The following is a 20,613-nucleotide window of genomic DNA, read 5'->3' on the forward strand; positions in this document are numbered from 1 at the left end:
TGTACTAATACTAGTACTAGTATTTCATAAAAAAGGGTATCTCAGAATTTTTTCCAAGAAAATAAAAGGAAAATAATACTATATTAATAACAGTGCTTAATATCGAAATTAACTTCCAGTGAAAGGAAAGTACTTATTGGGCAGGAAAGTGAGAAGACGACACAGGTCATCAAAGCGCCAACGCTTGCTTTTCTGTAAATTTTCACTCTCCACTCTCGCCAGTCAATCGCAGGTCAATTCACTCTCTAGCACCGTCATGGACGGCGGCGATTCCTTCTCCACCGAGGTGAACGGGATATCGGAGCTGCTTATGTCTCTACCGATCGACGGCGACGAGGAACAACAGATTCCAGTGAAGCCGGAGAAAGACCCGAGAAAGATCGCTAGGAAGTGCGCCTTCTCATTTTACTTTTCAGCTTCTGTTTTGCTGATCGGTTCTGTTTTTTAATCATGCAACTGCATTTTGTTTTGTTTCGTTTTTTTTGTTTTTCTGTAATTTCACTTCACTGCTTGTTTAGGTGATGTTTTGCTATTTTGTGGTGAGTTATATGTTTTATTGTTTCGATTGTGAAACTTGTTTGAGTTGCATTGCGAATATGAATTTGTATCATATGCGAGAGTTCAAAGCTCTTCAGGAATGAATTTCTTCACTGAAGGCAATTACGACTCTAATGACTTCTTCATATCTACTTTCCTGCATCAGTTCATTTTCTTATAACCTCATTATTTCAACCAACACATGTTTAGTTAAGAAACTGTATAAGAAAACCCTGCCTAAAGAGAGCTTGCTTATATCTTACATTATGCTGTTCTGTAATTTTACTGGTTGTATAGGTGATAATTTTTGTTATTTTCTGGTGAATGAAATTTGTTAGCTGTTTCGATTGGGGAGCTTGTTTAAGTTACATTGGGATGGAGATGCGCACAACCCCTGGATACCGCTTTAAAACCTGGTTGATATGAAATAGGCCCGCTTAACTATAGCATATGCTAGCTCTCCGAGAATGAATAACTTCCTAGAACTCAACTATGACTTTTTTGAATTCTTCATATCTACATTCCTGCATCATTTCATGTTCTCATAACCTTCATGATTTTAACCAACTTTTATTTTGTTAAGAATATAGTAATGTAATGCTACCTGTATGGAGCTTGCTACTGTATCTTGCATTATGTTTTTTTATGTCCGATCTGTTTTATCACTGATCTCCTGATAGTTTATATTCTGATGAATTTGTGACCTTAAATATTTAGCATATCACTGACTTCACTATTTTCTCTCAGGTACCAGTTAGACCTCTGTAAAAAGGCATTGGAGGAGAATGTAGTAATATATCTGGAAACAGGCTGTGGGAAAACTCATATTGCGGTTCTACTCATATATGAGATGGGACACCTTATTAAGAAACCTCAGAAGAACATATGCATTTTTCTTGCTCCTACAGTTGCTTTGGTTCAGCAGGTTCCTTCTCTTTCCTACGTTTTCTTTTTCTTTGCCTTGTTTTCTACTTTTTGACCGTATTTTGAAAGCACAAGAACTGCGACAAAACTACTGGTATCAACTAATGTGCCCAGTGATACACCTTTAATCTAATGTAGAGCCTGCCCGTTCAACATCTGTAAATAACTCTTTTTTACCTAAGCTTTTCAGGAAAATGTCGTCCTTCTCCCAGTGTAAGCTTGAGACACCTTAGAATGCAATAAACTTCTTTCATGTTTTCCTAGTATGGTTGTCTGTGAACTGACTTGACACATTTACTAAAAACAATGTTAAATCTTGTATTGGAGAAGGTAGCATGGTTTTCTTACTTGTCTTTGATAACAAATTTCGTCTACAAGCCTACTGATCCTTTTTGTACCGTGCTTCACTGCTAATTCCACTGGAGTTTCAACACATTTATATCGTAGTATTCCAGTTGATTTGAGAGATCCACCGCTTATTTTCTTCGAGAGACAATGATGCCTTTGCTTTTCAGGGATTACCAGTAAATATATAGGATTGCGTATTTTTTTTTTTGCTGCAAAATCCTTAGCTTTGAGTTGCATCAACTATTAATCTCCACAGTGAGTTACCTATTATAAGAATGTTGCCTGCTTGCACATGTTTTACAAAAGGGATACTTATTGAAAGAGAGTCCTATTTGCCTGAAATTGATTATATTTGTAGGAGTATTTCTTTATAATTCAGGAAGCTAAACCAAATATTTCAATCCATATAAGGACTGTAGTTTGCTGACCTTTTTAGTCTTTATTGGGGATTCAATTTTGGGGTGAATAACCATGTTGGTATAACCCATAAGATCTCTATTGAAAGATGCTTTTATGACATATAACTGGTAAAGAGACGAATCCAGGTTAGGTGTTAACCAGAGAAGGACACGAACAATGTCGAGCTTTACTGCTAATGCAAATGTTTCTTTGTAATAAATCCCATACACTTCAGTAAACCCCTTAGTCATGCGAAAAGCTTTATCCCTTTCCTCTCTTCGGCTACGAGGATCCATTTACAAACAGCAACTTGTTTTCCACACGACTATGAGCTCCCTTGTCTTACTCTTGTCTAGCGAACTAATTTCTTCCAGAATGACTACCTTGCATTTTAGGTATTATCATAGCTTCTTGAGAAGGAACCTGATTCTGGTCAAGATTATTGATCAAAGCCTTATTTGGTGAGAGACCTCCATAGGGAACACCGTTACACATTTTTTCAATCAACAAACATATTCAGATTATTAATACTATTAAAAATGTCGAGGCTTAAATATCCCTCTTTTATATTGAATATATTGTAATAACCTCCTATAACAGTTAAGTACTGGACCTGCATTCATGTTTGCATTTAGCATGGCAGAATAAACTCATTACTGTACAATTTCTCTCCTTTATTAAATATTACTATTATTATTATTATTAAATAGTACTATTATTATTATTATTATTATCATGCTAGTTAGAATTACATTTGGTTTCTCCTGTGGATCTAACAGCAAGCAAAGGTCATAGCAAATTCTATTGACTTCAAAGTTGGGATCTATTGTGGAAGCTCAGCGCATGTAAAGAGTCCCCATTACTGGAAGAAGGAAGTTGAGGAGAATGAGGTTGGTGTAAATTTTTATTATGAAGTTATAAGAACAGAGAGCATTATTTCTCAGATTGGTGCACATCAGTCTCCTGTTTGAACTATATCCGTGTTTACATTAGTATTAAAGAAATTTGTTTCTCATAAAAGGTGAAGATATTTCTTAGTTAACATTTACTAAGGTTCAATTTTCTTTTGATTCCCCTTAATAGTACGTTCTCGTGATTTGCCAACTGTATAATTAGATAGTATTTATTAATCCATCTGAAATTTCAAACCCTAGATATCTCATCTCTCCAGTAGGTGGTGAATGTACAGTGATGTTGTTTAACGGGAGTGGATTGCTTGTGTAATATTTTAGGAATGATCCGAAATGTAGTTAATGTCTCACTATGGGCATCCAAGACCAATGAATTAAAGGATTTCTTTTTCAGTAGCATCATAGAGCCGGAGTCCTATCCACTGCATTTGTTTTTCCATGTGAAAGCTTGTCCTTTTGATGTAGTTATGCTGATTTACTACTAATATATCCACCGGCTGTTTAGTGCTGTTGAGTCGGGTTGCTAGCTGTAGGGAACTCCAATGATATCTTAGGTTGTACCGATTTTTCTACCATGCAGGTCCTTGTTATGACCCCACAGATACTTCTGCACAATTTGTCTCACTGCTTTATCAATATTGAGGTGATTGCTCTTCTAATATTTGATGAGTGCCATTATGCCCAACTTGATAGCAATCATCCTTATTCTGAAATTATGAAGGTACTATATTGAATTCACATATCATTCTGGACTTCAGTACACATAGTGTCGAAATTTATTGCCTGATTCTTGAATTGAGGGTTTTCATGAAAATGCTGTAGATCTTCTACAAACCAGATATCGTGAAACTTCCTCGTATTTGTGGCATGACTGCATCTCCAAAATCAGGAAAAGGTAACTGAATGGTGTCATTAGTACATCTTCATTGCACACAAGTAATACAAGATTATTATTTTCCACATGTTCTGCGGATTACATGCAATCCAGGTGATTCACATTTTTATCATTATCTTCTTGAGACAATTTTATAACGGGGATGCAACTCAATTATAGAACGAAGGTTCTCTAACAAACCGAAATCAACAGTATCATTCCATTTGTTCTCAAACCGTCCAGATTCCACAATCAACAATGAACTTTTTCAAACCATCCTTGAAGAAAACTGACCTGGTTAATATATTTGTTTCTCAACTGATTCTTCTTTGTTTTGTTCCTTTTGTTCTGTTGTCACTTCGTCCTTCTGAATCTGGTTTGATGAACAACTCATAGCAGCCATTTATATTTTCTATCATGACCTACTGGGTTTGAATCTCCGTGTAATACCATTGTGTCCATATGAAGTATTTTTTCATGACAAACTGCTGACATTTTTATGGTTTTTTTCACCTGGAGGAGTTTGTTTATATTCTTAATTGACTCATTAATGTTTTGTCATGAATTCATGCTTTTTTAGGTGGCTCTATAGACGGTCTTGAGACATTGCTGCGAGCAAAGGTGTGTTTCTAGGATAAAAATGATCATATTCAATCACTTTTTAGTTTAATTTACTGGAACGTTTGTTACAAATAGTACAATTACACAAGGCAAATAATTAGAGGAGACTTCAAACTACCCTTTAAAATTAGTATAATTTTTTCCTTTTGAGTATGGCCTTACCCCACTTTTGATGTGGTAAATTCATACGGATTAAAAGCAGTGTTGTCAAAATGTCGTTCGGGTCGCCCGGGTCGCCTGGGTCGAGACCATCACCGCCCCAACATGGGTGGGTTGATTGAGATACAGGGTCGCCGTTGGGTCGCCTGGGTCGAGTGGGTCGCCTGGGTCGCCCTAAACACATGCTATCTCTGATTTTCTCAAATCTCTCACATGTTTTCTGATTATCTCAATCATGATTCTCTATATATATGCATGCACCACATCAAACTTTTCAATCCTACTGTCTACACTTTAGAATTCGGCCTCTTCACTCCTAAACAAATAAACAATTCTAAGATCTTTTGCTGCCACCCTTCATATATTCCTTTGTTTTGATATTTTCAGACAATGGTTTCAATTATTTATTGTGTTATGACTTATGAACTGTTTTGATATTTTGATCATTTCTATTTTCCACTTTATCTGTATTCTCATGAATTGCGTCTACATTTATATTATTTGATATATTATAAACATTAGAGCAATATATTTATTTTATTTAATATTAAAAGGCAAAAAAATTAGCCTAGATTTGTGGGTCTCTCGACCCCGTCGACTCGTCGACCCGCGACCCAAATTTTCACCTCATCGACCCGGTGCGCCCCGCGACCCTAACAACACTGGTTAAAAGTTGGTTATCTCACAATTATGTTAAACTTTATCTGGTTCCAGTATCTAATTTTGTCCATCCGTAATCCATTTCTGTTAGAGTCAAGGAACCGTAATAGAATGACAATAAAGTAATGGCTCAGGGGGTTCTGTCGGAAGCAGTCAATTAGGGACTAAGGTTCCTAGGGGTGAGCATTCGGGTTTCGGTTCAGTTTTTTGCCAAAACCGAACCAAACCCGAAAAACCGAATTTAGTTCAAAACCTAAACCGAACCGAACCGAACCTGAAAAACTGAAACCGAAAAACCAAAAACCGAACTTCAAAAACCGAACAAAACCGAAAAAACCGAAATTTTCAAAAAAAACCAAAAATCAAATTATTTTTGGAGTATATATTAATATTAATATATATATATATATATAATATTTTAATTTATATATACTAATAGAATATAAATATATATAATATAAAATTAATATATAATACATATTATATAAAATATATTAAAAGAATATATATTATATGATATAATATACTCCCTCAGTCCCATAGTAGATGTCACACTTTCCTTTTTAGTTTGTCCCACAAAAGATGTCACATTTCCTTTTTTTGGAAAAAGTTCATTCTCACATCAATTATAAAATTATATTTTCTCTCATCACTTAACACACAAAATAACATCTCTTAAAATCATGTGCCATCTCCCAAGTGTGACATCTACCTTGGGACGGAAGGAGTATTAAATTAATAGAATAAATATATATAATATTATATTTAACAATGTTATGGATGGCGTATGGCGGCTTACGGCGGTGAGCCCAAAAACCGCCTCAGGGATATGGCGTATCAGTATGGCGGGATATGGCGGTCGATAAATAAATTAATAAAATATTAGTAATATATGTATATATAAATTCAAAAAATTAGAAAATAATAAAAAATTGTAATATATCAAGTTATCAACTATTAAAAATAGAAGCATGCTTTTTAATTACTATATCTACTGTAATTACTAAATTTATAAAAATAGAAGTATGATAAAAATCTGCACAGCTACACCTTAATTAAAAATGTGATCCTAATTAAAAATCTGCACAGCTACACCTTAATTAAAAATGTGACCCTAATTAAAAAAATCTGATCCTAATTAAAAATCTGACCCTAATTCCTAATTAAAATGGCATGCAAATTAGAAAATCTGGTACAATTTCGGTTACCTTAAAATCTGGGTAGTGGGTTGCTCTAGACGGACTGGCGGCGACGTGACTAGGGCAGTGGGACTGGGGGCGCAGCAGGTTGGGTTTGTTTGAGAGGGAAAGAGATACTATGAAAAAAACCCTAGATTTGGACTTAATTGGCATTTTATTTCATTATTTGGGCCGGGTTTGGGCCGGGTTAAGGGTTAAAAATCATTTGAGCCGTGTTATTTGGTAATTGGGCTGAGGTTGGGGCAGCCCAACCAAAAGTGACGCCATAACTGCCATGGCACCGCCATGGCGCCTCACTCATGGCGGCAAATGGCGGTCGCCATAAAAAAGTTTTGTGGCAGCTCGTGGCGATGGCGTTTTTTCCGAAACCCGCCACGCAATGGCGCCACGGCGGCGCCATGGCCGCTTTTTAATAACATTGATATTTAAAATATAATTCGGTTTTTCGGTTTTTTTTTTCCGCCCGAACTGAGCGAATAAACCCAACCGAATTTCAAAATTTCAGTTTGGTTCGGTTCGGATATTCGATTTTCGATTTTTTTGCTCACCCCTAAAGGTTCTACATAAAGTAACCTAATACCATGATTTTAAGTGTTTATGGATTTAGGCTTTCGGGGATTCAAGAAAGGGTATAAAACTATAAATTTGAAAATTTTGTAGTTTGAAAGCACCAAATACAATTCCAGTGTCCGCACTCAAACCAACAAAAAATCGGAAGAACATCCTCTCTCAAATATTGATCACCTATCCTTTTCTATGTTTCTTAGGTTTATACTGTTGAAGACAAGGATGAGCTGGAAAAATTTGTCACATCCCCCAAAGTGAATGTGTATTATTATAGTTCGGAGGATGGCTCGTCTTTGCCTCACATTATTTACACTAGGAAACTTGAGGATATAAAGAATCAGGTATTGCAAGGTAACAGTTTAGTTTGTAAAAATTTAATCCATAAGACTATTAAACTAATATTATTTGTCATAACAGTCTATGTCAGCACTTCGAATAAATTCACTTGATCCGAGTACTCTGATGAGCACCAAAAAACAGCTTCAAAAGCTGCATTGCAATTTGATCTTTTGTCTAGAAAACCTTGGACTATGGGGAGCATTACAGGTAAAGATCACAAATTTTAATCACCCGGTACCTTTTAAACAGTCATATATGGTGCTTGAATTTGATTTATTAAATAGTACTCCCTCCGCTCCACCCTAAGCGAGACGTTTTTTTTTCCACGTGGTTTGAAAAAATGATAATAAATAGTTAAAGTGGAGAGAAAGTACCCTCTTACTTTACTTTCTCTTCACTTTAACTATTTATTAGCATTTTTCCAAAACACATGTGAAAACGAAACGTCTCGCTTAGGCTGGGACGGAGGGAGTAGTGCTTAATAGTATGAACCAGATACTGATGGACGTAATCTACATGCATTTTAACTTTTAAACATGGGTTAGACGTATAATTTTATTTGGCCTGCAAACTACTACTTCTTTCAAACTAGCTTAAGAATGCTGATATGGCCATTTAGGTAACTGCTGAATGATGATATGGTTTTCCTAATTACTCCCTCCGTCCGCAAAATGTTGTCCATGTTTGACTTGACACGGGTTTTAAGAAATGTGAAAAAAATGAGTGGAAAAAGTTAGTGGAATGTAGGCCCCACATTTATACATTAGTTTTATAATAGAATGTGAGTATAATGAGTTGGTGGAAAGTAGGGTCCATTTACCAAAAATGGAAAAAAAAGCAAAGTGGACAACATTTCACAAATGACAAAACTGGACAACATTTCACGGACGTAGGGATTAATACATTTGAGTTACATTCATACTATACTTTGAAGTTTGAACAGTCTGCTGTCCCCTCCATCAAATTCTCATAGAGAGAGTGACCATCATGGAGAGAAATCACACATTAACACATGTTTTCACTATTTCAGTTAGTCTGGCTTTGGTGACATGAAGATTGTCAGTTAGGTTTTGGTGCACATGTATTTTTATTTTCTTTTTCTTTCTTTTTGCGTACCTGTAAAATTTATCAATACACTGGGATTCACGTTTGGGTAGTCATGGTTTAATCCTTAGCTCTCATGTGAGGACTCATTATTTGATGACAAGACATATTTGTCTTACGCCACTGCTTTCTAGACTGCACCTCATATTTGGCTGCACGAATTAAATTTCACACTGACTTTGGGCAGAAGTCTACTTTCTGACCTCCGAAGGATTACTTTGCAAATTATCTAAAAAATACTCATGTTTTTATCTAACGAATGAACCCCAGTAAAGGAAGTGGTTTGTAGTTGGTCTATACATCTCAAATAATGTCTGCATCTGTTCCTTTTTTTTTTGTAGTTCTAATATGTTATTTGAGGGCTTGGGTTGTTGTAAATCCTAACATATCTTAGGACTTAAGTTCTAGAACAATGGATACTGCAATCCACCTTGTTTTTCTTACTTCTTCAGCCTAAGACCCCTACTTCAAGGGTGTTACTTAGAGTTTCCATTGAAAGGTTACTCGTCTCTAATTTACTCCTGCTTTTGTCAAAGGCCAGCCATATTTTCCTGAAGGGTGATCATTTTGAGAATACTGACGTTGTGGAAGAAGAGAGTTCAAGTGAAAGTAACTTGTGCAACAAATATTTGCATCAGGTTGTATCAGTTCTTGCTTCTGATTGCACTGGAGGTATATCAAAATTCCAAAATATTACAATTGATTCCATTTATTATGTTGCATGTCTGCTCTTCTAAGTTGACAGATGTTTATGCAGTTGCTCCCTTTTCCCTATGACTTATCAGTATAAATTGTTTACCTTATATTATATGGTTTGCATTATCTGGTTATGTATTTGCTTCACTAGGAAGGCAGATTAATATACTCCCTTTTATTACTAGTATAATTTAGTTCCCTTTTGGCATTTGTTTACTTTGAATGCCAGAAATAATATCCTATTATGCATGCAGATGGTAAGGAAGCTGATCTGTCCACTGTTGAAGTTTTGAAAGAGCCTTACTTCTCAAAAAAGCTCTTACGGCTTATTGGAATATTATCCAGCTTTAGGTTGGTTTTTGCTCGCTCTTTATGTTTTTAGACAATCATTTTCAACCATAATCTTTTCTTTGAAATGCATTTGACTTATTTAAATGGTAGATATCTCGTTGTTATTATCGTGGAACTTGATAATGTCTATCAGGAGGCCAACCCTTTAAGACACAGTTGGCACTTTCGTGAAGTAATTGCTTCGAATCTCTTTTCATGGTTTCTCTGTAATTTAGTATGCAAAGCACAAAGGATTTGTGTCATCTCCTAGTAAAATAGGCTCCATGTGTAATAATTACCCCAATAATCTTTATAATTGCATATTTCCATGAAAGTCGCACTATAATGTCATATCACCAATTTCCGTTAAAATGCTTCTCCTAGAATGTCTACGATTCTCCATGTAATTTGAGCCTTAAACTTGTGTTTGTTTCCTAATATAAAAACAGCCAGACCAATTAATTGCTTATGTTCTTTTTGGAAGCTTCATTTTTGGTCTCATCTTCTATCAATATTGAGGTTTAGGGCTTTAAATAATGGAGTAATCCTTTTTGTTTCAAGAGTTACTAGGCCAGCTTTGATGTTTATGTATGTCTTCATAGTACACCTATGTTTACTGTCACAATAAACTGTTATTAAAGAAATTATGCAGACACCTATATCACAAACTTTGTACTCATGAAATGTTTTGAGATAATATGTTCTTAAGTTTTGTGACGTGCTTTGGGTATTATTACACAATTTTCATAGTACATGATATTGCACTATGTGTAATTTGATAATTTGACCTGCCTAATGAGTTAAATATGGATGAAAACATATTATCTAGGACCATAAGCTAACACACTTAATGTGTAGGACCAAATAAGTTTTTTATGCACATGTATGGGACCAATTTTGACTTTAAAATGTGGTTGATTGTTATTTTTTGACGGAATTGTTAAATATGGACCAAAACATATTGTTTATGACTAGAAGCTAACACACTTAATGTGTAGGACCAAAGAGTTTTTTGAGCAAATGTATGGGACCAATTTTGGACTTCAGTCTATTTCTTAATGAGTTCAACTGCAGTATCAATCTTTCTGACTTTTCTCTGTCTTCTTGATTCCTAGTTCCTGCCATCTTTTTTCTCTGGAGTTTAAAGTAGCACAATACTCTGTTTTTTTATGTTGGTAATTGCAACATTGAATTCAAGGACCACACCATGGTGGACTTGAACGTGAGGCCATAGACATTAACCACTCTACCACTAGGCAAACACACACAAAACACTTATGTGTTTGATGTTACTGTTTTTGATGGACTGAAACAATCTTAAACTTTTTTATGAGTTTGATTGATTCTTTATTTCACACAATTGGACTATTATTAAATTTTATTATCAGGAATCTATTACATCAAAATTAATTTATATTGAATGCTTTGGTTTATGCATGTATGACAAAGACTGTTTTTTCTTAACAGGTTACAGCCCAATATGAAATGCATTATATTTGTTAATAGAATTGTTACTGCAAGATCCCTCTCACATATTCTTCGAAACTTGAAGTTCTTATCAGCTTGGAAGTGTGGTTTCCTTGTGGGAGTGCACGTTGGACTTGTATCACGTAAAAACACAAATATCATTCTTGATAAGTTCCGATCTGGAGAGGTACTTATGATTATAATGACATGCCCCTCTCTTTTGCTTTTTGTATCTTCTGTGTGTAATGGGATCATGGGGTTATACAGTTTGAAATAACTGTTTGCTTGTCTTCAGCTTGTAATTTCCCTCTTCAGTATATTGTGATCTAGTTTTTATAACTCTTTATTCCTTGCTCTTATAGCCAAACTTTGGTGAAGCAGTAATAATATAATAGTTCTTGTTATCAAATTATATTGGCAGCTAAATCTATTAGTTGCAACAAAAGTGGGCGAAGAGGGACTTGATATACAGACATGTTGCCTTGTAATACGTTTTGATCTTCCAGAAACAGTTGCAAGTTTTATCCAATCTAGAGGTCGTGCACGTATGCCCCAGTCTGAATATGCATTTTTGGTGGACAGGTGCTTCTTTTAGAGCTTGATTAAGACACATTTTAATTTTATTCTGTGAGTAAAATCAAATGTCTAAAACTCTCAACTATGCAGGGGCAACCTGAAGGAACTCGGGTTGATCGAACACTTTAAAAAGGATGAAGCACTGATGAATGAAGAAATTTCATTGAGAAAATCTAGTAATCAGATAACTAGTTTTGAAGAGAGAACCTATAAAGTGGATACTACTGGGGCAACAATTAGTTCTATAATGAGCATCTCATTGCTGCATCACTATTGTTCAAAACTGCCTCACGATGAGTATGATCTTACTCTCTTATTATTTTGTCTACCATCTGAACAGAAGTCAGCTATTATCCCTTATTGCCAAAGTTTTTGCTTATGATATCTGTATTAGGTACTTTCAACCAAAGCCCGAGTTTTTCTACTTTGATGATATAGATGGAATGGTTTGCACCATAATTCTCCCAGCCAATGCTCCAATTCATCAAATTGTTAGTTCACCTCAATCTTCCATGGATGCAGCTAAGAAAGATGCCTGCTTGAGAGCATGCAAGGCTCTACATGAAATTGGAGCACTGACTGATTACCTCTTACCGGAGCAAGATGATAAACATGAGGAATTGACTGAAGACTTATCTGATTCTGATGGCAGCAGTGGTTGGTGTATTATATAGAAATAAGTTTTAGATTTCTTATAACAACTATAAGGTTCATATTTAGTTTTTTCATTCACTGCAGAAGAGGATTCACGAGCAGAATTACATGAGATGCTTGTTCCAGCTGCCCTTAGGAAACCATGGACAGAAGCTCAGAGCTCAACTTGCTTTAGTTGTTACGACATTGATATTCATCCTACTCCAGCAGATAGAGAATACAGAAGGTTTGGTCTTTTCATGAAGGATCCCCTCCCAGAAGGGGCTGGACAAATGAAGGTTGAACTTTGTTTGGCTCGTGGTAGAATGGTGAGGTCACAGCTTATTCCATGCGGAGTTACTAGATTTCATAAAGATGAGGTAGTCTTCTTTCTTTATATACAAATAAGTGATGATATTGAGTAGTTCATGCCAGGCTAAATTATTTGTATTATACAGATTGCCGCAGCTGAAATGGTGCAGAAAATGTTCCTCCAAATTATTCTTGACAGGCATAAATTTGTATCTGAATATGTGTCACTAAAAAATGATGATGTCTATAACTCAAGCTCGGCAACATTCTACCTATTGCTTCCTCTAGAACCGATAGAACATGGCAGCATCTCTGTGGACTGGGCACTAATTAAGAGATGTTTGTCATCTCCAATTTTCAAACTTCCACGTCTTGATGTGGGTGATCAAACTTCTCAAAGTAGCAAGTACTTGCATCTTGCCAATGGTCACTTTAGCTCAGACGATGTTGTGAACAGTTTGGTGTATGTCCCATGGAATCATAAATTTTTCTTTATTTCTGAAGTTTACTGGGAGAAGAATGGATATAGCTTACATGGTGTATCGAAGGACCATGTGCAACACTATAAGGAGAAGTAAGTTATTCCCTGTCTTGTTTCCGATTAATTACAGTACTTTCTCCTAGTTTGTTTATGAAGTCTGGATGTCAGGTAAATGCTAGTATCTTGTTTGATTAAAATTCCATGTTGCCACCCAAATTGTAGCTTATGTATCAGACTGAGAAAAATAATGATATTCCAAACTCAATTTTGTTCTACATAGTTCACCATATCAACAGTAGGAATGTGACCTCTTTAGATCCTTCTAGAGGTGATTGTGCTGTAACTTATTCAATTACATTTCAGTGTATCCAACTTCAAACATCATCTATTTTTTTTCTTCGTAAATGGTTAGGAAATTGTACAACAAATCACATCGCAAGTGTATTTTAGTAACTTAGTGGCCGGCAGCTATAGTCATCTGTAAATAATTTCCATTTACTATGTCAACTTTCGTCACAACTAGGTGATCAAATATAGAGGCTTGAGATTGATGAATTACTATGAAACCATCTTCTACCAATTAGGACTCTGTTGAGGGTTTGCCTGCACACATTTCTCATGCTATCCGTAGATAAATTTCCACATGCTTGAAGATAACTGAGCATACCTAGATGATTTTTTTTTCGGTCATCTCAATGTTTTTGCTTGTTCTGATTCTAGATCTCTGTTAAGTACAAACCCATCTCTATATGGGACGTAACATGGTTGAACTATTGCATGATCTATGTGCTCTGAGGGTTGTTCTTTTATTTTCTGATTATGTAACTGGTCAACTTTAACTTTATAGGTTTGATATTCATCTTGCATACCCTGATCAACCTGTTTTGAAAGCCAAACAACTTTTTGTCTTGGAGAATTTATTGAGAAAGAAAAAACTTACAGGTATATTTCATTTATATATATCTAATTCATTGTTATGTACCCTGAATTGAGTTAAGCCCCATTAAGAAATAATATTTGCATTTTAGTCGTGTTGGCATGTTTTCCGAGTTTGATTATGTTATTTGACTTATGACTGTTGATGGGTGGGAGTACATCAAATTTTTTGTTCTTTCATTGTATTATATTTTTCTTCTCTAGGGTCAATATGTTTATGGTATTGTGGGGAGTTCTAAAGTGTATATAGTATACTGACAAAAGCAGAAGAATCTTAGAAGCCAAAAGGTTGGAATGTTAACTTGCATTCCTGCTTGTCTGAGTAGGCTTCTACAGCATGTGACTTCTCATGCTTGTTCTGACTATAATTCAATCTCATATCATATACTTAAGGATCGGTGAATTGCGTAACTGTGTGGTTTGATTTCTGTACTGAAGGACATTTATGATAGCTTGACCTAGAGCTTTGTTTGATTTCTTTAATAGAAGTAGAACTAGGCTGTGCTGGTAGCTTTGTTATATGTGTAAAAATATCTATACAAATAAGAATTATCACTATCATATGTTAAGATGATACATCCTTAAGACACGATCAATCTGTAAAAGCTTTGGTAAAAAGTACACGACAGTCATGTGTGCACCACATTCATATGTTTCCATTAATTCTTGATGTTTTTTCATTCACATTTCTGTATTGACTTCTTTGTTTTTTGCCTCTTTACCTTTGTCTACTTATATATTGAACATGTTGAATCATTTGCTCACTTAATTGCAGAAGAATGGCGAGAAAAGGAGGAACACTCTTTTGCATTGCCTCCTGAGATTTGTCAGTTGAAAGTTATTGGTTTCTCTAAAGATATCGGGAGTTCATTGTCTCTGTTACCATCAATCATGCATCGGCTTGAAAGCTTACTTGTGGCCATTGAGTTGAAGGAAAAATTAGCTGTCTCTTTCCCAGAGGGAGCTGAAGTTACCACTGCTCGTGTAAGGATTTACAGGATTAATTAGTTGTATCATTGAACCATGTTGACCGTGTAGTTACATTCTTACACTTCTACGATTAAATTTATTTTCATGCATCACATCCAGTTTCCCTGAAACACATACTTATATTTCAGATGTGCTAATAATTCTTTAAAACTGGTTCAGGTTCTTGAAGCACTCACAACAGAGAAATGCTCTGAAAGCTTTTCTCTTGAAAGACTTGAAGTGCTTGGAGATGCATTTCTTAAGTTTGCGGTGGGCAGATGTCTATTCCTTAAGCATGATGCTTTAGATGAAGGGCAACTAACAAGAAAACGTTCCAACATCGTGAAGAATTCTAATCTACTCAAGCTTGCAACGAGGAAGAAGTTACAGGTAACTGATGTAGAAGAGTATCCATTTTAAGCTCGCACAATAATTGGCCAGTCAAATAAATCAATATTACTGAATCTGCAAGTTAACGAAAAATAACCAGTCAAAGCCATCATAGTAGAACTAGTGAGAACTGGCGAAAACCAGGATTTGGCAGAACCGCTTTGATTATTTAGAAAATCGGAAGACGCTTGCATGAATCTGTAAAACTCCTGTACTTGAAGAGCCACCAATGAAATATTATAGAAGAGGTAGTGGGATACAATCTACTTTTTTATGCTTTTGTGTTCCAGAGCAATTCAAATTAAAAGATGTTGCTGGAGTTGATGTGCTGTATGGTGGGGGCAGACTGAGGGGGTGAGGTTGGAGAAGGGGAGGAAAGGAGGTGTTTCTGTATGGTGAACTTAAAAGAGCTTTCATGGTGAAAATTACTAATATGTACTCCCTCCGTCCCACTCAAGATGACCACATTCTTGAGTGGCATGGAGTTTTAGGTGGAATAGTTGTTTGTAATAAAGTAGAGTGGAAAAAGTGATTGAATATTTTAATGAGAAGAGAGGAGAGAGAGAGAGATTTAATTCCAAATATAGAAAGTGGACATCTTGAATGGGACAAACTAAAAAGGAAAGGTGGACATCTTGAATGGGACAGAGGGAGTAGGTAATATGAAAAATAGCATCCAACATACGTAAAATGCTGAAATTTGCGTTGGGTTTGGGATTTTTTTTAGATGAAATACAAAATTATGAAATGAGAGGAAGAGATGATGCTATGTGTTTCAAGACATGGGAGATGCGAGTTACAAACTCTTCTTTCCTAAAGTGCACGCACGGTCCATGCGCTTCATGGCAAGGGTCATGCGTCGCGTATGAATTTTTGGCAGCAAAGCTTAGCTAGATACGCGAGTCCAATTTGCGTCTTACCCTAAGACGCGACTGAGGCTCACGTCGTCACTCAAGAAGAGATGCGAGTTACAAACTTGTCTACCCAGATTTAAAAAAGAAGTCCCATTTTGGGTACCTTTTTTCTATTTCTACCCATATTGAGAAGGAAAAAAAACTGTTGTTACTGTGTGTACCCGCTTGCCGAGAAATTCTAAATCATATAAGATGAATCTGGAAGTAGACAGTTGAATGACCAACTCATTCAAAGTGTTAATACTTTGACTGTTGAAAGGGGTTAATTGTTTTAAATAGCCATCACAATTTCATTAATGTGTCCTGATCATGTTCAGATTATAATTTCAATAAATTTTCAAGAATTTTCTTTATGCTGAATACATTTTTGCATTTGAAAATACAACTCCAGGTCTACATTCGAGATCAATCATTTGAGCCTGACACATTCTATGCATTTGGTCGTCCGTGCCCTTTAAATTGCACAAAGGAAACTCAGGTGGACATTCACTCAGATTATAGCAAGAACAATGACAAAAATTCTGGAGTTAGATGCAACAAATGTCATCACTGGTTATACAACAAGACAATTGCTGATGCTCTTGAGGCACTTACAGGAGCTTTTATAGTAGATAGTGGGTTTAAATCAGCAACTGCATTTCTTAACTGGGTTGGCGTAGAAGTAGATTTTACTCTCCCCAAAATTAATAATATCTGCTCTGCCAGTGAGTCATTTCTTCCTCTTTCGAGTGAGATTGATGTTAACGCCCTTGAAAATCTGGTAGGTTACAAATTTTCCCATAAGGGTTTGCTCATTCAGGCATTTGTTCATCCATCTTTCAACAATCTTTTTGGAGGTTGCTACCAGGTACTACCGATGTCCACTCCACTGTCAATGCCAGTAAAGTGTTAATTTTTCATTTGTGTTTTCAATCTTTGGTGCTAATACATATTGCATTTACTTCAACCAGAGACTTGAGTTCCTTGGAGATGCTGTCTTGGATTATTTGATCACTTCCTATCTGTACTCTGTCTATCCAAGCTTAAAACCTGGCCATTTAACAGATTTGAGATCAGCATGCGTGAACAACACTTCATTTGCTGATGTAGCTGGAAAATGGTCCTTTCACAAATATATGATTTGTGATTCTAGTGTTCTCCGTGAAGCAATAGCCAAATACGTTAACATTGGTAAATCAGGAACAGAGAAAGAGCATATGGAAGAGAAAGCATGTCCGAAGGTTGTCACTCTTTCTGTTTGTGGTTTTTTTATCCTTATGCATGTAGAATAAGAAACTATTATAGCTTTATGCATGCTTTCCACTATTCAGTAATCCTCTTGTTCCTTAGCTGTGTCTGAATAGCTGTTGTACATTGTTAATAGATCTGTAGTTCCTTGGAGAAAAGCTGTAATCATAAATATCTGTAAGATAAGGTGAAAGATGATGGGCTAAAGTATGCGGATATACATATTTTTATACTAATATGGAGCTGGGTGTATAATGCGTACTGCAATGTTCAATCACCGATCTATTTCTCTCTAATCAGGGGAGCTTAGTTAGCAAATAAGGCAGTATTGGCATTGACTAGTGAGCTGTGTAGGTCTTTCTGGATTGAAAGAAATAGAAGAATCATCAAGCATAGGTAGGAATGTTTATAATTTGTCTGGGGTACGGTTAATTTGGGGTTAGCATTGTGGGTTTTCAAAACAGAGTCTAACTTGACTTTGAGGGTTTTGCTTCTATCTGTTGTTCCTTAGCAGTGCCTCATATGCTGAGAGCCACTTGTTCAAATATTTTAATCAGTTACTTTACTTTTTACCATTCAAAAAGGGGCCGTATCTTCTACGAGTTTGTGTTGAAAAGCCCCATGATATCATCTGGATGGTAATTCTCAAACTGTTATTTTCTCAAATTTGTAGCATGCATATCCGAAAGAAATTTCTCAAGTATAAGTCTGACAATGTGTGATGTATGTGAAATGGTATGATATCCTCTTACATTACTTTGTGAACTGAGCCAATAAGTAGCATGGTGAGAAATTGAGAATCTCCAAACTTTATATTGTGGAATCATTCACAACGTATGGAAAACTGCTGAAATAGCTGCTAATTAAACGAAGAAGAATAAAAAATTGTTATACTATTATCTTTCTATACCATAATCTTCAATATTTTTTGATGGATTCAATTGGTATAGTGGTTGTTTTCTTATGAAACTATACATATCCTTGTATTTATTGAAGAAACAGGAACTGATTTAGTTGTGCCTTAATTGGTAATTCTTCAGGCCCTTGGCGACTTAGTGGAGTCTTTTACAGGTGCCCTATTTCTTGACACAGGGTTCAATTTGGAACTCGTCTGGAAGACGATGCTCTTCTTGCTGGACCCTATTGTTAGTATTTCGAAGCTGCAATGCAATCCACTGAGAGAAATTTATGAACTTTGCCAATCCTATAACTGGGACCTGCAGTTTTCTTCATCAAAGAAAGACAACAAATTTACAGTTGAAGCTAAAGTGGATGATAAAAATGTTTCTGCCTCAGCTTTGGCCTACATCAGTGGAAAAGCTGCTAAAAGAGTGGCTGCAAGACAGTTATTTGAATCTTTGAAGGTAATCAATCTTTTAGAAAAACATTTTTTTAAAACAAATCTAGTTGCTTTTTCTTCTGTTTTCCCTTAATACGTGATTTGTTTCTGTAATACTATGTTATATGGAGCCAAGGACTAAGGATGGATTTATAGGCCTCACTTTTAGCAGATCTAAAATGAGAAATTAGCTGCACAAATTCGGACTGGCTGAAATCTCTGATTATATGGTAATGTATTTTAGACCAGCACAGAGCTGTGACCGTCAGATGATATCAGATAAAGGGCAGTATGATAGGTTTATAGTTATGCATCTTAGATGACAGGATGATAGTTCAATAGTTATGCATCTTAGGAGATTCAGATCTTCTATCACTTCAACTTGTGTACCTCGTATAAAAGTAGATTTCAAAATTCATTCTACACAAGGTGTAATAATATAACTTTCTGATTATTACCCCTTTATTCTCTTCTGTTTTTATCTTGCAGGCTCAAGGTTACAAGACAAAGTCACCATCACTGAAGGAAGTTCTTACGAAGAGTGAGGTGAGGGCAGCCAAATTGATTGGATATGATGAGACACCCTCTACTGGAACTGCTAAATCTGGTGGCGTAGAAGATTCTGGTAGTGATGATGTTGCACAAGATTATGAAGTTAGGAATACATCAACCTTGAAGCCCAAGCCCATTTTCAGACCTACAGAGCTTCTTTCGCATCGCAAGTCTCCAGAAGTCTGTGTTACACAACCTCTAAGCAGTAGTTTCCGGAGTGTTCTCCCTGCCGCCAAACTAAGTAATGGCTCAAACTCGAATGGAAAAGGTACCAACATGTGAGACTTATGAAGTTCTATTTCTTCTCGTCACATCTTACTCAAAATTAATTCTGTTAGGTACCCCCACCAATGTATCAGCAAAATCACGTCTATATGAATTATGTACTGCTAACTGCTGGAGACCACCTGTCTTTGAGTGCTGCCAAGAGATCGGACCAAGCCACTTAAAGGAGTAAGTTGCTACAATGTTCTGTCTCTGTAACTATTTAACTTCCCTTTTGTGTGAAAGATGCTATCCCATAAAAGATTATTTGTTCGATTGTGTTATTAGAAAGGTTGGTGTGAATCACCAATATACAACTTTTAGCCTTTTCTACTGCTTCTCTCTGTTGTGTTTGAGGCATCCTTCAACTGCAACTATCGTTTGTTTCAAATGAACTCCATTGCTTCACGTTTGTAGTGTGTTCAACCTCACCTCCTGTCTGTTGCTTCGAAGAGTATCTCAGCATATTCTCAATTTTTGCAGATTCTGTTTCAAGGTCATGTTGGAAATAGAAGAGTTGCCAAATGAGTCATTCGAGTTCTATGGGGAACTACAGGCCAGGAAAAAGGATGCAGCCGAGAGTGCAGCAGATGCTGCACTGTGGTACTTGGAAAATGAAGGGTATACATGGGGTAGAAATCGTGACAAGTGAAACGGGAAATATGAATAATGTAATATCTAAACTATCTTGAGGTTGCATCCATAAGTAAATTTCTGGAGTCGACTTCTACTATAATGTTGTGAAATACTGAATGCCTGTATACATAGCATTTGACAGCAAAAGACTGTAGAAAATTGCAAAATTGGAATGGCCTAGGATTCAGATGTGATTCCTACATTAAATATTGATTGTAATTTATATAATTAAATATCCATTTACGAATA

At 35.9% G+C, this 20,613-nt stretch overlaps 1 protein-coding gene across 2 annotated transcripts; it reads left to right on the forward strand.

Annotated features, from left to right (window-relative positions):
• The first annotated feature begins 130 nt into the window (after window positions 1-130).
• LOC121748102 (dicer-like protein 4) lies at window positions 131-20,613 on the forward strand. Of its 2 annotated transcripts, XM_042142316.1 has the most exons (25): window positions 133-390; window positions 1,285-1,462; window positions 2,988-3,098; window positions 3,700-3,840; window positions 3,942-4,014; window positions 4,574-4,614; window positions 7,400-7,540; window positions 7,617-7,745; window positions 9,179-9,314; window positions 9,593-9,689; window positions 11,136-11,322; window positions 11,557-11,717; window positions 11,802-12,008; window positions 12,106-12,368; window positions 12,450-12,724; window positions 12,803-13,230; window positions 13,985-14,079; window positions 14,849-15,057; window positions 15,223-15,432; window positions 16,738-17,193; window positions 17,297-17,566; window positions 18,614-18,937; window positions 19,402-19,732; window positions 19,803-19,917; window positions 20,212-20,613. In XM_042142316.1, the coding sequence occupies exons 1-25, from the start codon at window positions 257-259 to the stop codon at window positions 20,378-20,380; spliced, it is 4,881 nt and encodes a 1,626-aa protein (XP_041998250.1). In that variant the 5' UTR covers window positions 133-256; the 3' UTR covers window positions 20,381-20,613. The 2 variants fall into 2 exon arrangements, with proteins under 2 accessions (XP_041998251.1, XP_041998250.1); XM_042142317.1 differs by lacking the exons at window positions 19,402-19,732; window positions 19,803-19,917; window positions 20,212-20,613 and having other exon boundaries at window positions 131-390; window positions 18,666-18,889.

This window comes from Salvia splendens, chromosome 9, assembly GCF_004379255.2.
Source record: "Salvia splendens isolate huo1 chromosome 9, SspV2, whole genome shotgun sequence".
NCBI classification, from domain to species: domain Eukaryota; kingdom Viridiplantae; phylum Streptophyta; class Magnoliopsida; order Lamiales; family Lamiaceae; genus Salvia; species Salvia splendens.